The sequence below is a fragment of the Adelges cooleyi genome, unplaced genomic scaffold (assembly GCF_023614345.1).
Source record: "Adelges cooleyi isolate 19-005CV unplaced genomic scaffold, UGA_ACOO_1.1 ACOO_flye_CR_arks_rails_tigmint_CR_PRNA_2, whole genome shotgun sequence".
In the NCBI taxonomy this organism is placed as follows: Eukaryota; Metazoa; Arthropoda; class Insecta; order Hemiptera; family Adelgidae; genus Adelges; species Adelges cooleyi.
The window spans coordinates 4,215,362-4,234,333 of record NW_026095860.1 but is presented as its reverse complement, the minus strand read 5'-3'; the positions used below and the strand labels follow the sequence as shown (position 1 = coordinate 4,234,333).

The 18,972-nt window shown below is 29.2% G+C and overlaps 3 protein-coding genes and 3 non-coding genes across 6 annotated transcripts; 2 read left to right on the top strand and 4 right to left on the bottom strand.

Annotated features, from left to right (window-relative positions):
- Positions 1–1,378: 1,378 nt before the first annotated feature.
- Positions 1,379–6,585, bottom strand: LOC126833305 (ribonucleoside-diphosphate reductase large subunit-like). Its single transcript, XM_050564559.1, has 14 exons — positions 6,458–6,585; positions 5,907–6,374; positions 5,389–5,477; positions 5,147–5,327; positions 4,918–5,066; positions 4,635–4,846; positions 3,961–4,431; positions 3,532–3,739; positions 2,846–2,995; positions 2,542–2,775; positions 2,256–2,483; positions 2,069–2,164; positions 1,743–1,931; positions 1,379–1,683 (listed from the first exon to the last, which is right to left on the bottom strand). The coding sequence occupies exons 2-14, from the start codon at positions 5,944–5,946 to the stop codon at positions 1,621–1,623; spliced, it is 2,310 nt and encodes a 769-aa protein (XP_050420516.1). The 5' UTR covers positions 5,947–6,374; positions 6,458–6,585; the 3' UTR covers positions 1,379–1,620.
- An 834-nt stretch (positions 6,586–7,419) lies between these two features.
- On the top strand, positions 7,420–12,931 carry LOC126833958 (ribonucleoside-diphosphate reductase large subunit). The gene is made up of 14 exons (XM_050565567.1): positions 7,420–7,787; positions 7,855–7,943; positions 8,863–9,040; positions 9,102–9,262; positions 9,324–9,526; positions 9,592–9,817; positions 9,900–10,141; positions 10,347–10,548; positions 10,980–11,129; positions 11,198–11,419; positions 11,730–11,942; positions 12,025–12,120; positions 12,218–12,406; positions 12,470–12,931. Exons 1-14 carry the CDS (start codon positions 7,727–7,729, stop codon positions 12,653–12,655), a joined length of 2,418 nt encoding a protein of 805 aa, XP_050421524.1. The 5' UTR covers positions 7,420–7,726; the 3' UTR covers positions 12,656–12,931.
- Positions 12,932–12,974: 43 nt separating this feature from the next.
- Positions 12,975–14,705, bottom strand: LOC126833959 (39S ribosomal protein L28, mitochondrial). Its single transcript, XM_050565568.1, has 2 exons — positions 14,544–14,705; positions 12,975–13,847 (listed from the first exon to the last, which is right to left on the bottom strand). The coding sequence occupies exon 2, from the start codon at positions 13,836–13,838 to the stop codon at positions 13,035–13,037; it is 804 nt and encodes a 267-aa protein (XP_050421525.1). The 5' UTR covers positions 13,839–13,847; positions 14,544–14,705; the 3' UTR covers positions 12,975–13,034.
- A 784-nt stretch (positions 14,706–15,489) lies between these two features.
- Trnal-uaa (transfer RNA leucine (anticodon UAA)) lies at positions 15,490–15,573 on the bottom strand. The gene has a single exon. It is a non-coding gene; the product is annotated as a tRNA-Leu (tRNA).
- A 1,368-nt stretch (positions 15,574–16,941) lies between these two features.
- Trnal-uaa (transfer RNA leucine (anticodon UAA)) lies at positions 16,942–17,025 on the top strand. Its single transcript has one exon. It is a non-coding gene; the product is annotated as a tRNA-Leu (tRNA).
- A 1,260-nt stretch (positions 17,026–18,285) lies between these two features.
- Positions 18,286–18,369, bottom strand: Trnal-uaa (transfer RNA leucine (anticodon UAA)). The gene has a single exon. It is a non-coding gene; the product is annotated as a tRNA-Leu (tRNA).
- Between the last annotated feature and the right edge of the window lie 603 nt (positions 18,370–18,972).

The following is an 18,972-nucleotide window of genomic DNA, read 5'->3' as shown; positions in this document are numbered from 1 at the left end:
TTTTATAGACAGACGATCAACCCTTATCGTATCCACCCTGCACAAGACTAAATATTAAATTTTAAGTACATTATTGCTGTTCCCACGATATCTTCTAAATCGCTATAACTGGTTTGAACATACTATCCGCAGATTCGCATCGAAGCGTTTATTTAAAAGTGATTTTATCACTTTCAATTATAATAAAATCCGTAGACCTGTGACCTCTCCGTCCCCACTGTACTGGCTTTTTTTCTTTCTAGTTTTAAACCAAATAATTTTAAAAATTCTAAAAAAATGTTGAAGTACCTAATAATAAAATAATAATTTAATATATTTTTTTAAGAATCACCGACGAAAAAAAATAAAAATAAGTTAAGACTAACTCGCTACACTTACTGTAAGTTCTATGTTGAAAACAAAAATTAAAATTATACTTTTAATCAGGATTCTCCAACATACAAAGAAACTAAGCGGATGGCAACCACAAGAAAACATTGTGCATTTTGGAAATGTTTTTTATATTTTAGATGAATCTCTGAATGAAAAGTTTATTCTTCGCTGCTGAACGACATTTTATTTGGCGTTTGATGCTTATGACAAACGTTTTTAAACTTAACTGACTTGCAACTGCGATGTAATGTAACTTATTCTTTAATTTACAAGTTATTTTGAATTTATGAATTGGAAATATTCTTATATTTTAGCTGAATCTCTTCCAAAGAGCGTCGTTAGAAGTTGACGTTCAGCTGGGTGATTTAGTGTATGACGAGTCAGTATTCTTGACACATGAAGGTTTCCAAAAGAATCAAATGAGAATTGATACACCTAACTCGATTAAATTCTTTATGAAGTGGCGGATCGTCTCATGGATGACCAGAGCTGTTAAGTCAAACGTTTTAAAGATTGATGCAATTAAACTAATTTTTTTTTGTAAATAAAATAAAACATGTGGAATTTAAAAACATTTACCGTTTAACAAAATATAAAATAGTTATTTAATAATTTAACAGTAAATTATTGTTAATAGTTTTAGTATGGATTTTATAATATAGGTGCTGTATAAAATCAGAGAAATCAATTTGAGCAAGCTGCAGAGGTACTCTCGTCATATTTTACAGATGAACTGATGTTAGACTTATCTCTATACTTTAAAATCAACGGTTTCACCCTAAAAATTATTTCTGGACAGCAATAGCAAAATTATACAATGCAAAATCTTTTTAATGTTTGTATATTTTATAGAGCTTTTATATATCAAATGTATTATGTATATTATCTGTTTTTTTTCTGATTTTGAAGGGTTTGATTAAGCTGTACATCATTTAGTAGGTATTGTTAGAAATAAATGGTTTGCAATACCTTAGTAACTATCATAATAATGGATATTATACGCAAATAAGGTTCATATAGTTTACTGAAAGAATTTTCGTTAGATATAAGTTTCAACAGATTCATTAATTACTACTAAGCCACCAGTCATCTTAAAAATGTATCTTTACTGCTAGTTTATTACTGCTGAAGCACCTTTTCAATGAAGATAATTTCAATTTTATATAAAAAATTTATTAAAAAAGCTTATTTAGGTATAATATAATTGAAATAATAATAATCTCAGTCTGCAATCAATATAGGTTGATTTTACTCTTGTATATCTTCATCGCTTTGCTTTACTCTTAATTGGTACGAACCAGTTTTTAAACCCTATCAAAAAAATAAGAATGATTAAAAACTGAAAGTTTAATGTTATTTTACTAACTTACAAGTTTCCACGATAGCATGTGTATATTAGAAACATCTTCTTCGTTGGCATTAATCATATAAAGTGAAAGTGCTTGCGAGTGATCAATAAATGGAGCGCGATCAGCTGCCATACGTACTAATGATGTCTGATCGACTTGCCATTTTGTTTTGTATATTTTTTTCAAATCCTCTGGAATGTCTTTAATATCCTAAACAAATTATATCTTATTAGCCACAAGTAGTGGTGATGTCATAAGGGTACACGCTGTGTGTGCTCACAACTTCATTATAGAAATTTGAAATTTTCATCAATAATAAAAATATAAGACATGTATGGTTAACACACCTGAACAGAACCCATGTTATTTACTAGTTCTGATATAATATTTTCATTCCAAAGATTGCGGTCATATAGATCTTTTAGTAGGAACGGGTTTACAACCTAAAGTTTAAGATTATAATTAGTATTATATTCAAAATATAGGTTACACAGATATTTAGAATTGCAATTGTGAATAAAAGATTACAGGCACCTGGAACTCTTTGGGTTTGTTTTCTCCAAATGAAATATATCTACATTTTACGTTAGTGTCCAAGGGTTCAACAGAATTAACATTCCCAAGTAACTGAGACTCAATTTCAGTAATAGAAGAAAGAGTTAAAAGAGAATTTCTCAGTCCATGTTCAGCAATTTTCTTCTTCAAACTGTTCCAATCCCATAAATTGGTAGGTGTAACTTTCCATAAGTCAAATTGTAATAACTGTATACAATGCATCAATTTAGGAATAATAATTGTCAACGATTATTTAATGATTTACCCCTTTACTCGCAGGACTGTTAGCATAAGTCTTGTATGGACCTTTCTTTACAGCTAATTCACAGCTAGCTTCTAAAGCCCCATAATAAACGGTTTCATGGATTTTTTTATTTAGCTCGATTGCTTCTTGGTCGTCAAAAGCATACCTCAATTTTATAAATAAATCAGCAAGTCCTTGAATGCCAATACCGATTGACAACTGATTTTCTTTGATTCCTAGAAGATTTTTTTTTTCCTGAAATAAAATACGGAAAGTCAATAAATGAACACTAAGAATACAATTTATTTTTACTTTAAATACCTACTTCATTGATTAATTTTCCGTTATTTTCAATAATTTGATTTAAATCATAAGAGACTTTTTTTGCAACATATTTGAGTTTATTAAAGTCATAAGTATTTTCTGATGTCAAAAATCTATCAACAGAAATTGAAGCTGTTGTAGCTGTAGCCACCTGTTAACAAACCCTTTTATTATTACTACGCAACATATATTTGTCAAGAGAGGAAATAATGATTTTTAAAAATTAATTATGTTATTAGAACACCACACTACTTTTACTTGATTAATATTAAGAAGTTATTGTTATTTATTGGGCAAACCTGTACATATTCAAAAAACCCTAAAAGGGGATAAACCTATATCTATTAAACAAAATTAAAATATCAGTAACACTGAAATTTCCTTTTCAAAATTGTATACATCCATTAAATTTATGAATTAAAAAAAAAAAAATTTTCTATTTGGGGGGAAGGGATTGAGATTAGAATAATAATGTAATTATAATTATTGTTATTAATATGTAATTATAATAATGTATTCGATTAAAAAGTAGTAAATAAAATTATTTTTAGACACATTTGTGTTAGTTGACATGATGTGCATTTAGGTGCTTGTACCTAAAAGGATTCTTCATGTAGTCAAACAAACTTCATTAAGTACAATCATCCCACAAAAGATTTAAAAATGCTATAATTTTATATTAATTACTTCTTGAGGTGCAGTAAATTGCACAGTGTCACCATTACGACCAGCACACTGAATTGTGCCTAAATGTTGTTCATTGCTTTTTAAATTGCACGCGTCTTTATAGACAATTAATGGAAAACCAGTTTCAATCTGAGACTGTATGATAATTGACCATAGTTTTTTCGCTTCAATTTGCTTTAATACATAACTATTTCCTTTGGCTTCGTATCTACAAATATTAATTATGGAATATATTATTATTATTATTATTATAATACCATTCAGTAGCGAGTCGTAAGGGTATTCATTGCTGTGTGTAATCATGTTCATGCATGTTCTCGCAATGAAAATCGTACACTATTCGCGAGTATATGATTTTTATTACACACAGTCAATACTTCATACTTTACGAATACGCCACTTATTTTAAATAATGAACTAGTATAATACTCTTGATATAATTTGTCAAATTCTTCTCCATAAACGTCTATGAGACCAGGACAATGATCAGGACTCATGAAACTCCACACTTGATCACTTATTACTCTTTTCATAAACAGATCTGGTACCCATAGAGCTATATAACTATCTTTAAGTTTTAAATCAGCAATAGCAGTTTTTCTTGTTTGATCCAAAACTTTCATTATATCGGCGTGCCACAATTCACAATACACTGTTAACCCTTTCATGCTCTTGGGTCTTTCAAGTGTTTCGCACTTATGAACAACAGTATCGTATTGTTTCAGCATCAAAGGTAGGCCACTAGACTTGCCGTTACTACCACGAATGTATGTTCCTGCAGCACGTATTTTGTGAACATGGACAGCTGTAGTTGAATAAGGTAAAACAAACTTGGAGAAACGATTCAGCGTGTTGTAAATACCATCAATGCTGTCATGTAGCATTGCCACAGAATAATGACTATAAACAAATTTGAGAAATTAACAACAAACAAGTTGCATAAAATGTAATAGGGTAAAGTATGTTTGTAATTTAAGCAATTCACAATACATTTAAACACATTTTTATAATTTTATACAAATTGTATAGACCTTATTTTTTTGTTTAATGTTGATCTGTAAATTTTTTTTTTTATGGAACTTCTCAATAATAATTTTTTATACCTTATGACGGGAGTATTCATTTTTTTAGCAGCAGCTTGCAACTGTAATACCACTGGAGAAAATATGAACAATTTATTCGATAGCATCTGATAAGTTTCAATTGCAGAATCAATATTATCCCCATGAATGCCAACAGCTATTTTCATAAGCAAATGTTGAGGGCGTTCGATTGTTTGATTGTTAGCTTTAGCTAAAAAATATTTCATAAAATTCTAGGAAAATAAAATATAAACATTAATTAATCAAATGATGTTCTAAAGACAATTTAAAGCTGTATAATTACTTTAAACCCAAAATAATCTAAATTATAATCATATTCATTGTTAATAGCCAAGTCTAAACGATCCTTATGTTTCATAATTATTTCATACACATCATCTGATATTCCAATGTTCCAATATTCATTATTATGATAAATATCACTCATAACATCTAGGGAAATTTAAAACACAGTCAACTGAGATATACAAAGATATTAGTTATTACTTTACATATAAGTTTTTAACATTTACCGCTAAATTTGTCTTTGGTTTGTTTATGTAAATTGGAAATTGCAATACGAGCTGCTAGTTTTCCATAATCAGGATGAATAGTTGTCATTGTAATTGCCATTTCTGCAGCAGCATCATCAAGTTGCGATGTGGTTATACCAGGGTATAGGCATTTTTTTATAACATGAATAGCCATGGCTGCCTAGTAATAATTTAAAAGTTGATATTAGTCAAGTAAAAAATTAATAATTAAAAAAACTTACTGGATCAATGTTTTCTGAATCTAGACCATAACATAACTGTTTGATACGTGCTATAATTGCATCATAATGAACACTTTCAACGCTACCATCTATAAAAACCAATTATTGTTTATAAAAAATGCTAAAAAATGATTAATAAGATTTAAGTGTTGTAATCTTTTCTATATTCCATAAGATATTGTTATTTTTGATTGAAAATTTATTGCCAATTATCAATATTTCTTAATGTTTGAAGCTATCCAAACAGTTGATTATCAAGATTATCGATATTATTTAGATGTCAGATTATTCAGAAAAACCTAAACACGTCACAACATCTTTGTAAAACCGATACTTTCTCAGCTTTGTATTTAAGTTAGTTTGTCAGGAATCAAATTTTCAAATTCAATTTTAATATCGTTAAAGATAAGTTTAACCGCATTCGTATTGTATTAATTGTAATAACATTTTCAGATAATACATTCGTTCATTAAAACTCAATAGAATGTATTATTTATGCTGTATAAGTGATTTCTTACCTCGTTTCTTAACGTACAAATGTTTCTTGATGTCGGCCATTTCTTATACTTCGATTGTTGAAATTATGTGTATTTTATTTTACAACATGTAAAGTAGGTTGTTCGTTACTAGCGTAAATATAATAGCGTAGCCATATAAATCACAATGAAAGTTAGTATTGGCGGGAAAGCACAGCACATGAACTAATGCCTATAATGTTGTTTCCTGTACTGGTACAACAGTTTAAGCTCCAGCTGGCATGTTTCAACGAGTAAACGGTAATAAATAAAACTATAAAAGTCGCAAATGTTAAAATGTATGACACAATGTTTATTTCCCGCCAAATATCAAGTACAACAATCAGCAACATCTGCTGCGTTTCAAGTTTTCAACTGTTCGGCAATCATAGCAGGTTTAGCCATTATCGGCACCACCGCGTGTTGGCGATCTACTATCTGGTTTCACCTGTATCAGCTGCAGCTGTGCCCCTGTAAACACGAATTATATCATAATTCATAGATGTATAATATTTATCTATAATCGTGCCTGTAAATCATAGACTTATTATTACATCTATGCTGTGAATAACCAGGGTTTCTAGATATTATTATCCACAAACATCGGCCGCGACTGCCTTATCATGATTCTGATCACGATCGTAGGAAGGACGTCTGGTACTACTTATACCGAAAAGCGTAGCCGTTTTGTTTCAATATTGTGGTCACAAAAGTAATGTTTGACGCTCGAATAGTCAAAAACGGGTCGGCAGATTGATATACTTTTGTACCCGACACAGGAGTAAAACGGCTACGCTTTTCGGTGTATGTGTTACCAGACCTAGACCCAGTTACAAGATCGTATCCGTCTCCCACTTACGGCCTTTGATAACAAGTGTCACACGGATGACGGAGTTCCTACTTGGTTCCAAGTATTTAAGCCAAGTTCGCATTATACCAGTTATTGTAGGGTAAAGGGTTACCCTAAAATTCCCAACCGATAAAATAATTAAACGGTGGCCAAACTTAAAAAAATCAGGACAGTTGTAAACTTTGGGGAAAAGTCTATAATAGTTTTCCTTGATGAATCTTATTTAAGGCGCTTAACATTGATCAACTATAAGCCTTAAGCGCATTCGAGAGTTGTATTTATATTATTCCGGCCTACCATACTTCATAATATGATCATAGATCAAATGTATATACGTTGATAATCTACGGTAATAATATAAAATATGATCGCAAAATGGACGCAATGAATACCTTGATGATTGATCACTTCTCACATGACCAAAAATAATAGGTAGGTCAGCAACTTATGGTAACCGCAAATGGCTGCCGGTGTTCTCGGGCGGCCGTGTATTCCTTACGAGAGAACGCCAGCAGACATGTTGTGATTACTTGATAACACACTTGTTTTAGTAATCTGTGGTATAACATGAAATATATATATATATAGGAGTATAGGTATATATGGTATATAGAGTCTTATATATTGCTTGCTATAGGCTATAGCGGTTAGGTTTATATACTTATCTATAGCCTATACAGTCAGCGGCAGCTGGCATAGGGTCGGTGTATTATAAATTTTATAACTCAAATATTATACTACTCGTTATGTGAAAAAGGCGGGAAACTCATAATACGCATTGTGTTTAATGTTTTATTTACGGTTTATGATATGTGGGGATTGACTTAACCGTACTTTGCAACATTTCTTGTCCATTCCATCATATTTTGTTGGACAGTGTACCTTCTGTATTGAAATAACGTTTATTTTGTTTTTTATTTCACAGATTTAACAAAACAATTTTCTTATTGATATTACAATTAATTTTAATAACATGGAAGCGATGACAAACGGTTCAAGTAAACCGAAAACTAAGCTTTTCGTCCAAAAACGTGGTATGTACTTGTATATTTTGGATATTTGAAATACATATTAATTTATTAATGTTTTAATTACTTTTAGACGGTCAGCTGGAAGAGGTGTTGATGGATAAGATAACCTCGAGAATAGAAAAACTTTGTGATGGACTTGATATGAACTTTATTGATCCGGTTATTATTTTTTTTTTTAACGGCTTTGAATTGGCTTATATATTTAAATATTTCTATTTTAAAAAGTTACTTTTTTAAAGTGATAAAAAACATAACTTAGGGTAACAGTTATTCCTTGTTTGATTGGGTACAGTTTATTAATAGGCACCTTTGAAATTGAGATACAAATCAAGGGTTAGAATTTTCTCTTAAAAACATTATCAATTTCTATTTTAAAATTATTAATTTATTTACCAACAGTACATAATATAACTTAATCTGTCTTTAAGTAACTATTTAAGATCATTGGTAAATTATATAAAGTAATTATTATTTTATTGTGGTATATTAATTAAATTATAAGGAGTTTTTCCCTAAAATTTGATGCCACATTTTCTTCTTGCGTATGGCTTTGTTAGTGGCAAATATGCCAACATAATATGTCTTAATGTCAATAAGGCCAGAAGATCCACAGCCGTTAGACTGTCACTTTTAAGTATAGTAAAATAATCTACTGTTTACTCTGTGTACATTAAATGTATATTATTACACTTATGATGATGAACATCAAACAATCGACGAAAGGGTAGAACCACCGATTTGCCAAACTGTAAATCAAAATTAAAATTAAAACAAATACCTAGTTTGTTTTTTAATATTTCTAATATTTAGATTTATGCCAAGAAGGTCCACAAGGATTACCACTAAAGCCTATATTTTTTTAAGAAATTAATTGACACATGTAGAGAGAAATGAAAAATTGAAGTATAGGTTTTGATAGACTTGGAAAAATGTGGCCGAGTGCCAAAAGAGGTATTGTGGACAGGTTTTGAAAATAATGCGTCTTAAGAACGCATGTAACAATTATGGAGCATATTATATATCATTTGATTTATTTATGTTACTTTCTAAATAATTTTTTTTTTTTTTTTAATTTTAGGCTGAGATAACACTTAACGTCATCAGTGATTTATGTCCAGGAATTAGCACTGTACAGATTGATAATTTGGCAGCTGAAACGGCTGCTTATTTAACTACTAAACATCCAGATTATGCATTACTTGCAGCTCGTATTGCTATTTCTAACCTTTATAAAGAAACAAAGGAAAAATTTAGTGGTATATATCATGTGTAATGCAACTTAGTGCTTTTTTTTATTTTGTGTAATTATTATTTTAGATGTTATTTACGATTTACACAACATGACCAACGAACGTAATCAGAGCCGTATGCCTATTATTTCCGAATATCATTATAACATAGTCATGAAAAATGCTGATCGATTAAATAATGCTATAAACCACGATAGAGATTCCACCTATAGTTACTTTGGTTTTAAAGTAGGTAAAAATCAATTCTGTGCTTGAGTTAAGTATTACATTTTTGATTAAAACATTTTAGACACTCGAAAAATCATATTTGCTTAAAATAAATAATAAAGTTGCTGAACGACCACAACATTTGTTGATGAGGGTTTCAATTGGTATTCACGGTGAAGATATTGACTCAGCTATAGAAACTTACGACTTGATGTCGTTAAAATATTTTACTCATGCTTCTCCAACAATGTTTAACGCAGCGACACCTAAACCCCAGCTTTCAAGGTAACCGTTTTTGTTGAAACTCTAAGTAAATAACAAGTACCAATAGCTAATACCATATAGTTTAGTTGTTTTTTGGTAGCCAACAAATCGGATTCTCTGGATGATTTGGCAAAAACAATAACGACTTGTGCCAAAATTTCAAAATCTGCTGGTGGAATTGGTATACACGTTCATAATACAAGCGCAGCTGGCACAACATGGGAAACATACCCTAAACGAGAATCACCCGGACTCGTTGAACAGCTTAAGTGTTTAAATGATTTGGCTCAGTATGTTGATCAAGGCGGTAGAGTAAGTTATAATTATTCATAATAATATTGATTTGTATTAATATGTAAAATAAATAATTTTGGATTCTGTTTAAAATAATTAGAGAGCTGGTGCTGTTGCTGTTTACGTCGAACCTTGGCATGCAGATATTTACACATACACAGAATTACGAAAAAATACTGGTGACAAGGAAGAGAAGACGAGAGATTTGTTCTTGGCTCTATGGATACCCGATGAATTTATGAGACGCGTAGAAGCAGATGAAACATGGAGTTTGATGTGCCCTCGTAAATGTCCAGGCCTTGCAGATGTCTGGGGTGAAGAATTTGTAAAACTTTACAAAAAGTAAGATACAAATCCAATTTTGAAAAATGTAGCGTTATTATGTAATACAGTCTACACTAAAACTAACGGCCTACGATGGTCACCTTCCACTGCTGATTGATTTTAGATAGGTGACCAATGAGTTTCGAATAAACAAAAATCCTAATGGCATCTATTGCCAAAGCTTTAAAAGAAAAAAAGCCAACAATTTTATTATTGATTTCAGATACGAGGATGAAAAACTTTATAATCGGCAGGTTTCAGCTAGAGAATTATGGTTTCGTATAATAACTTCACAGATTGAAACTGGAATGCCATATGTCTTGTATAAAGATGCCTGTAATGCTAAAAGCAATCAAAAAAATCTTGGCACGATTAAGTGTAGCAATCTTTGTACTGAAGTTATTCAGTATACTTCACCAGAAGAGGTATTTTTTATTAAAATATGTTCTTTGGTTAGGGTAGGTCAACTGGGCTTCATTAAAGTAATTTCTCTTAATAACTGATAATAATAATTTAAATTAAAGATCTGTTCCAAATAAAGTGATATTGACCAATTTTGGCTTTCGTTTTCTTTTTATAGAATATGAATATTAATATAATTAATTTATGATTAACAAAAGAAAAATGTATAAATAAAAACCAGAGTAACATTGTGGAAATATTAAAAAAAAATTAATAAAAAATGAAAATTGTTCATTAAATTATTGGCTTACATTAATATTATGTAATTTATACAATTTATATAAAAGTAGTTTGTTATTGGCCAGTTAGCTCTTAGTTTTTTTTTTTACAGTTGATATAAATTAATTAATTTTTAAAGAGCAAATTAGGAATTTATATTTTTTTTTTTTCTTAGGTAGCCGTATGCAATCTTGCTTCAATTGCTGTAAATATGTTTGTGAAACCTAATGGTGAATATGATTTTGAAAAGCTATTAAAAATTACTAAAATAGTCACTAAAAATTTGAACAAAGTAATCGATGTTAATTTTTATCCAGTGGTAGAAGTAAGTATTAATTGTGTATTTTGTTTTTATCTAATGACTTTATAAATAGCATTTTTATGTATATGTAGGCTGAAGTTTCAAACAAACGTCATCGTCCTATTGGCATAGGTGTTCAAGGATTGGCTGACTTGTTTTTGTTAATGCGCTACCCGTTTGGATCACCTGAGTCCCGAAAACTCAATATTCAGATATTTGAAACTTTGTATTATGGCGCTTTGGAAGCTAGTTGTGAATTAGCTGAAGTCCAAGGAACTTACACTTCTTATGAAGGTTCACCTATAAGTAAAGGAGTATGTAGTTCCTTATATATATATCTCGTATTATTTAATATTTGTTATCATTGATTGTTGACATTGATTATCAACATTTTGAAGTTTCAATTTTTTTTAAAAACCCTAACTCCTTAAATAATGAACCTAAATCAGAGAAATTGTTTTCTCTTGTCAGACTGACTAACAGTTTTAGGTGTTAAAAAACCCAAGTTAAGGAGGAGGAGTAGGGTGGAAAAATATGTTTAAAGCCTTATTTATTATAGAAAAAAATGTAATCAAATTTTCTAGTGTAAAAAAATTACAATTGTATGTTTATGTTTTGTATTAGATTCTCCAGTATGATATGTGGGATGTTGAACCAACTGATCTATGGAATTGGGATACATTAAAAACAAAAATTGCTAAATGTGGAGTAAGAAATTCATTGTTGTTAGCTCCAATGCCAACTGCCTCTACAGCTCAGATTCTTGGTAACAACGAATCTATAGAACCATACACCACAAATTTATACTATAGACGTACCCTTTGTGGAGAATTCAGTGTAAGTATTTTAAGCTTAATTTTATCTAATGGTCTTATGAATATATAAGGTGTAGGTTATTTATATCTCCATCAATGTGTAGGTGGTTAATCGCCATTTATTGAATGACCTAATCAAATTAAATCTTTGGAATGAAGATATGAGAAACGAATTGATATATTACAAAGGATCCGTTCAGGTATGAATAATTGTCATTCAAATGTTTTTATGCGAGAACAACATAAAATTGTGTGTAACAGTTAATATCATAAATGTAATTTTTAAACAATTAACAGAAAATAGAAAGTATACCAAATAAAATAAAAGACCTTTACAAGACCAATTGGGAGTTATCTCAAAAAATAATTTTGGATATGGCAGCTGACAGAGCCGCATATATAGATCAATCACAATCGTTAAATATTCACATCGAACAGCCATCCATTGGTAAAATATCATCGGTGCACTTTTATGGATGGAAAAAGGTATTGTTGTGTTTTCTTATCTAGCGAAAATAGTGTTATTTAATATTTTTAATACTATTTTAGGGACTTAAGACAGGCATGTATTATTTACGAACCAGACCGGCAGCCGATCCAATTCAATTTACAGTAAACAAAAGTACTTTATCTAACAATGTCGCCAGTCAAACTGAAAAAGATGAAGCTTTGAGTATGAAGCAGTTGATATGTTCATTGGAAAATAGAGATGCTTGTACGATGTGTGGTGCTTAAATAGCTTTAGAGTGTACTGAATTATTCTTTTATTAGTTATAACCAATCATTTGTTACAAAAACTATCAAAATCTCAAGTTCCATTATCAATTTAATTATCTACTAAAAATAATATTTAAGGTTTAAATAAATTGATAAAACCACCTCATGTGGTTTAATATATATCTAGGGTTTAATTTATTGTGTTCATTGTATTTTAATTTTATTACATTTTACCATCAATTAAATTGTATTATGTATTTTTTACTGGGAAATAAACTATATTTTAATACAAAACTTACATCTCTTTGTTTGTTGATCTAATACTCAAAAAACAAAATTCAGAACGAAAATAAAGTTTTTATTTTAAACAAATACTACATTCAGGGGAGGGGGCTATCTATTTAAATGGATTAAGTTTTGTTAACCAAGTCTTGTTCTCTTCTCCGGAAGTGTCAATATTATTTTTCAGCTCTTCTATCAACTCCATTCTAAATTTTTCTTTTAAAGGTTGTCTGTTCTGAAGAGTGATTTCTTCTCTTTCCAGTTGCTTGAGTAAAGCTTGGCTGAATGTAAGTCCATACCACTCGATTTCTTCGTGTGAATAATCATTTAAATAATGTTTGTATTTATCGTATATGATTTGTTGCTTGGCAGGATCATCAGGATACAATGTTTTATCTCTTAGAGCTATTAAAATACGCCTTTTTAATTTTAAACTCAACGTAGATTTCAGATCACATGCTGCTGTTTTCAAAAGGTAATTATCGAATCCATAGTTCTTATTAATTAAATCAATAGCATGTTCAGTAACTGTTGCTGACATATATGTATCTAATACCTCACTATAAACTACAGTTTTTTTGAGAGACGGTATCCAAAAATACGGGACACGGCTTTTATACTTGCCGTTTTGCTTGAAGCCTTGAACAATAGCTTCTCCACCCCAAATACCTTTGTGCATGGATGGCGGATATTTTAAGGGAATTGGTACATTTTGGACAGGAATGACTTGTCCAGATTTTTCATCTCTTGTCCATTTTCCTGTTTTTGGCTGGTAGTAAACAGGAGCAGGAGTACGATGGCGCCATTCTTTATAAAACTTTTTATATGCTTCTGGAAGACGGTCACCGATACCAGAATTAATTTTTGTTTTGTTTGGTATATACAGCATTTTAAGTCCATTGGCTAATTTGGATTCCATTTTTACAACCTTAAACAAATAACACTCTAGTTTGATACTGTTTGCAGTCTTAAGAAGTATATTTATTTTAAAAATCATTTGTAACAGTTTTTATACAGCACAAACTAGTGTTGTACAAGAGCATATTGTATAGACATTTAATTTTTGTAAATTAAAACAATTTTGTAAGTGATATAAGTAAATTGAAAACAAAGTAATATTTTATTTTTGTTTTGTTTTAAGCCCTTATTGATGTGATCTACTAGCGTAAATGCTGAAATTACATTTAAAAAAATGTATGCTATATAATATAAAGTAGTAGTTTGATATTATAGCTTTCTTTTTATATTTGAACATAATTACACACCCTAAAAATTAAAATTAAGAGAAGTAATAAGCAATGGTTTAATCATATATCTACTTACTAATGCTAGCTAAAAGCTATTATTATTAAATATAATAGCTACAAATAGTTTATGACTACAGTGAAATTCATCGAAGTCGAAATTTGTGTATAGTTTAGCTAAACCGCTTTGAATGTATAATGAAACATTAACACGTAATTTTTTTCGTATTTTCTCCTCAAAAAGTATGTTTATTTTATTACACGTTTTATTAAGTGAGACACGCTATTCATTGTGAGCAGAGTCAATATATAAATGCAGTTATGCTGTGCTAAAACATCAGTAATTAGGAAATTAAATACAACAACAATATTTTACTTACTATGTATTAGGTTTTGAGTATACTAAAACACTCACAACTATATAAATTTACGATAAACCACTATTAATTTTTCAAATTTATTTATTTCCTTCACTAATAAGTAATAATATACACTGACATTACCGAATTCCGGTTTCCGAATATCATATCAGACTTCATGTTATCGCTTATCATTTAATGTTCAATCATGGTTGTAGTTTATCAACGATTATAGTTACCACTTACCACATGGGTATCTATATTCTATTACTCTGTGTTATTTGTATTTAGCTGTTAAGTGCTGCTGTTCGCACGTAGACGATGTACCTATAAAGGTCTTATTATTTATAGGTCTATGATTTTGCATTGTTATTGTTATTAATAGCGGAAGGTTTTAAAACTGGTGTTTTTTCTTTTACATAAAAATCGTTTGCCATAGCTGCCATTCAATGCATAGATAATAATAAATACAACTATATATTTATTATAAATGGATTCAACGGTAATTAATCAAACGCGATTTTATTTAAATTTTAGTATCTACTATCTATTTTTCCAATATCAGTTAGTACTTAAAAGGACAATATTATCACAGGCGGATGAAACAATTTGCAAATTTTGATAAAATATTGTAGAACAATAATAATTATTATGAATAGTATATTTTGCCGTAATACCTAGTATGTCTGGACCACACAAAAATATATTTATGTACATTTATACGCCATTTTAAAAAGGTAATACATATTACATAAAAAATAATTTAGTAGAATAATCGGAGTAAAATATTTCTAAAATGAACGTGTTGTGAATAACGATTATTATAAGTAGAAAAATAATTTATTGTCGTTGAAAAAAATAATTTATTGTCGTTGAAAAAAATAATTAAAGATGAAAATATCTAAATAATTATAATAGTTTATTCTAAGCAATTTAAACATGTTTAAAAAAAACTAAAAAGTTGGTTTGTCAGGTGTGGGGTTCGAACCCACGCTCCCGTTTGGGAACCAGAGCTTAAATCTGGCGCCTTAGACCGCTCGGCCAACCTGACTGATGGAATCCAATTGCAATATGTTTGCCATTTAAAGCACAGTCTCTAAAAGCAAAAATATAATATGTACATCAAATATGTATTATAATTTAATGTAAAATTATTTTCAAATCAAATTTTAACAGAAAATCAAATACACTATTTGTGTACCATATAGTTCCTATATATTTATATTGTTTAATGATAATGTTGAGGAAATATTTTTAAAACATTACGTTAGGTATTAAATTAATTATAAAAATAAATAAATTAACGAAACGTGCCTTATACAATTAATTAAAACATTTTCAATTCTTCGTCACTCAACCGAAACAGTATCTTTGGAAAAGGAATTCATACAATGAAATCCCAAATTTAACATTTTAAACAATGCTTAAAAATGTAACCTCTATAATACATGGAACAGAAAAGCGACCCAACAGCGTTGAATAATCTCAGAGCACTGCAATTTTTTTTGTTTTTTTTTGGGGTTCTTTGAATAGAGATAAGATAAGGAAGTGAATCATAATTAATATCTTGATACTAAAACGTAGATCACAAGTCACAACCTTGTAGTGCATTGAATAGTGATCTGTATTATTATTTATCATACATCATTACGATTTACGATATGATCTGAGGACCTCGAATTTCTTCCAAATGTGGGTTTAGCAAAGTATTGCAATTTAATTTTTTACTTTTATTTCTATTTCCACGATAAAGTACCTTGATTTTTTTTTCTCTTAGTTTTTCTCACATAAATTAAAAATTTTCTTATAGTTCTTACACGCTTTTATGAAAAATCCATTTTTAGACATTACAAAGTACAATAATTGTGGCAGAGCCTGATTTAGAATTTTTGAGGTCCCGGACAAAAGAAAAAAATGGACCAGTTTTATAGCAATTAATCATTTTTGCCTTTTACATACCCAAACCGGAACTTAGCGATTTTATTAAACTGATGATGTTAGGCGCCTACTTAAATGTATTCAAGTAGATACGTACTGCGACAAACGAAGGCAAAGAATAACCAAATCACTAATCTGTAATATTATAATATAATGTTAATTTACAAAAATTATTATTTATATTGTTTAAATTGTTTAGTAAAAAAAAAAATGTTGATAAAAATAGATTAAATACATAGGGTCCGGATAAACTTTCGGGTAAAATTTACATTTTTCCTAATTAGAAAATCATTTTACTTATTAAAAAAAAAACAATTTTTTTGAACTGATTTATTCTCCTGGGGACAAATAGATTGTATTTATATCTATATATATGTGCAAACTTGTATGCATTCGATTTACTTAAAGGTACATGAACTTTTATTATAAAAAGTACTTGTACTTTTAAGTATGTATGTAATTGACATGAGAATAGCAAGCTGTCAGGTTGGCCGAGCGGTCTAAGGCGCCAGATTTAAGCTCTGGTTCCCAAACGGGAGCGTGGGTTCGAACCCCACACCTGACAACTTTTTTTTATTTATTAATTTGTCAAAGTAAATTTTTCGTTTTTATTTTGAATCATATAACATAATAAGTTACGGTATGTTGTTTAAAATATCAATATTCCATATTATCTAGTCAATACAAATTAAATATTGTCAGTAAAAAAAATAACAGAATTTTAAATAACAACAATAGATTTTAGAATTTGTAAGAATGTTGGTAAATGATAACACATTATTAGTAAATAGTAATAATCAAAAACAATAATTTTATATCATGAAGTAAAATATAATATCATACATTTTTTTTAATGAAGAACAAAGCCTTGATAGTTATGGTAAATTGTATTCACACTACTAGTTTTAAATTTATACAAATGTTATCACCAGGTAAAACAAAATAATAATAATAAAATAAAAAAATGAGCTTATGGGTACTGAAGAAGTCACACGTCTAATAATTACAAATAATTAAATAACGCACATTTAAAATCGGTAGTTCGAATTTCATATTTTTTATTCTGGTTCCTCTTGTTCACCCTTCAGTAATGTTTTTGAACAAATGTTGTTCGTATGTACTATATATTTCTACTTAGACATTGTTTATTAATTATTAGTATAGCATTTTTTCAAGACTTAAACATAGAAACATTTATTATTTTTTGTATCCGGAATTACCAATTACAATTACTACTCATAATCAGTTATCTGGTACCTAGTACATACTTTTCTTTGAATGATACATCAAATTCTATTCCACTAATAATGAATATGTATGAAAAAGCACAAAATTATATTACTTCGAAGACCGAAAACACCGGTTTTTAATTTGATTGAAACCTAGATTTAGATATCAGTATTAGAGATGGGATTTATAAATGAAATTATCTGAATTTGTCAGTTGACGGCCGATTATATATTAATTTTTATTATGTCTTACCATTAATTTGACAAATATATAACACGTTAACAAAATTTTAATAAATAATACGTCGTCGGTAGGTATGTATCGTGTTGAGAAATAAATTATGTTTCATGTTCTGATCAAGCAAAAACTTAACAGATTAATAGATTTTTTTTAAATATATATTTTTTTTTTTAGAACAAAATGATTTACGGTAAAATGAAAAAAAAAATTAACATTTGTACGTTGAGTATATTATGAGGTACAATATATATATATATTTAACTTTTGTACATTGGAAAAAAATCATTTGAACGAGCATAATAATAATATTATAGTGATATCACCAATTTATTGCAATAAAAAAAATACATATTTTTGTCAGGTGTGGGGTTCGAACCCACGCTCCCGTTTGGGAACCAGAGCTTAAATCTGGCGCCTTAGACCGCTCGGCCAACCTGACAGTTGAAGTCATCTGAATATTATGTACAAAATTAACCTGTCAGTAGTGCTATAGAGTATAAAATATGTTGTATGTACTAACAATATTATAGTAACTACATTCTAAAATTAGAGCTAAATTTTCCTATTTGATGGACCTAGACTATTAACAAAAGAGCACATTATAATAGAAAATAATTTACTGATATAGAAAAAAATCACATTGAAATAAATAAAACTACCTAAGTTTTAATAATTATAATTTTTTAAATGAAATATAATAGGAACAAAATTCGTCATTCAAAATCATTAACAATAAAATGAAAAGTATTTATGTTTCAAGTTTTGTGTTTTCTTTATTTATTTGCAGCAAACATATCCATTAGCTCAAATCGAGATTCCTGAGAATTTGCGCTAAAACATGCTAAATTTGGCACCTATTTATCTGCAATAGGATTGCTCGAGTAATTCTTTACTTTTCATAAAACACTATAGGATCAATCACGAAAGTTTTTTTGAGTAATTTATTAATTAATTTCTCTTATTCGTATATTTTCATAAAATTTACAGTTCCTCATAAACTCCACAATGGAAAAATAAATGTTTTAACTTTTATTACTTGTAA

Coding starts and splice junctions, on each gene's coding strand:
- LOC126833305 (XM_050564559.1), bottom strand. CDS start 5,946: ATGGCCGACATCAAGAAACATTTGTACGTTAAGAAACGAG. Junction 4,847..4,917: donor TAGATTATTTTGGGTTTAAA/GTAATTATACAG, acceptor TTATTTTCCTAG/AATTTTATGAAATATTTTTT. Junction 2,165..2,255: donor ACAAACCCAAAGAGTTCCAG/GTGCCTGTAATC, acceptor CTTAAACTTTAG/GTTGTAAACCCGTTCCTACT.
- LOC126833958 (XM_050565567.1), top strand. CDS start 7,727: ATGGAAGCGATGACAAACGGTTCAAGTAAACCGAAAACTAAGCTTTTC. Junction 9,263..9,323: donor ATAGTTACTTTGGTTTTAAA/GTAGGTAAAAAT, acceptor AAAACATTTTAG/ACACTCGAAAAATCATATTT. Junction 11,130..11,197: donor ATTTTTATCCAGTGGTAGAA/GTAAGTATTAAT, acceptor ATGTATATGTAG/GCTGAAGTTTCAAACAAACG.
- LOC126833959 (XM_050565568.1), bottom strand. CDS start 13,838: ATGGAATCCAAATTAGCCAATGGACTTAAAATGCTGTATATACCAAAC.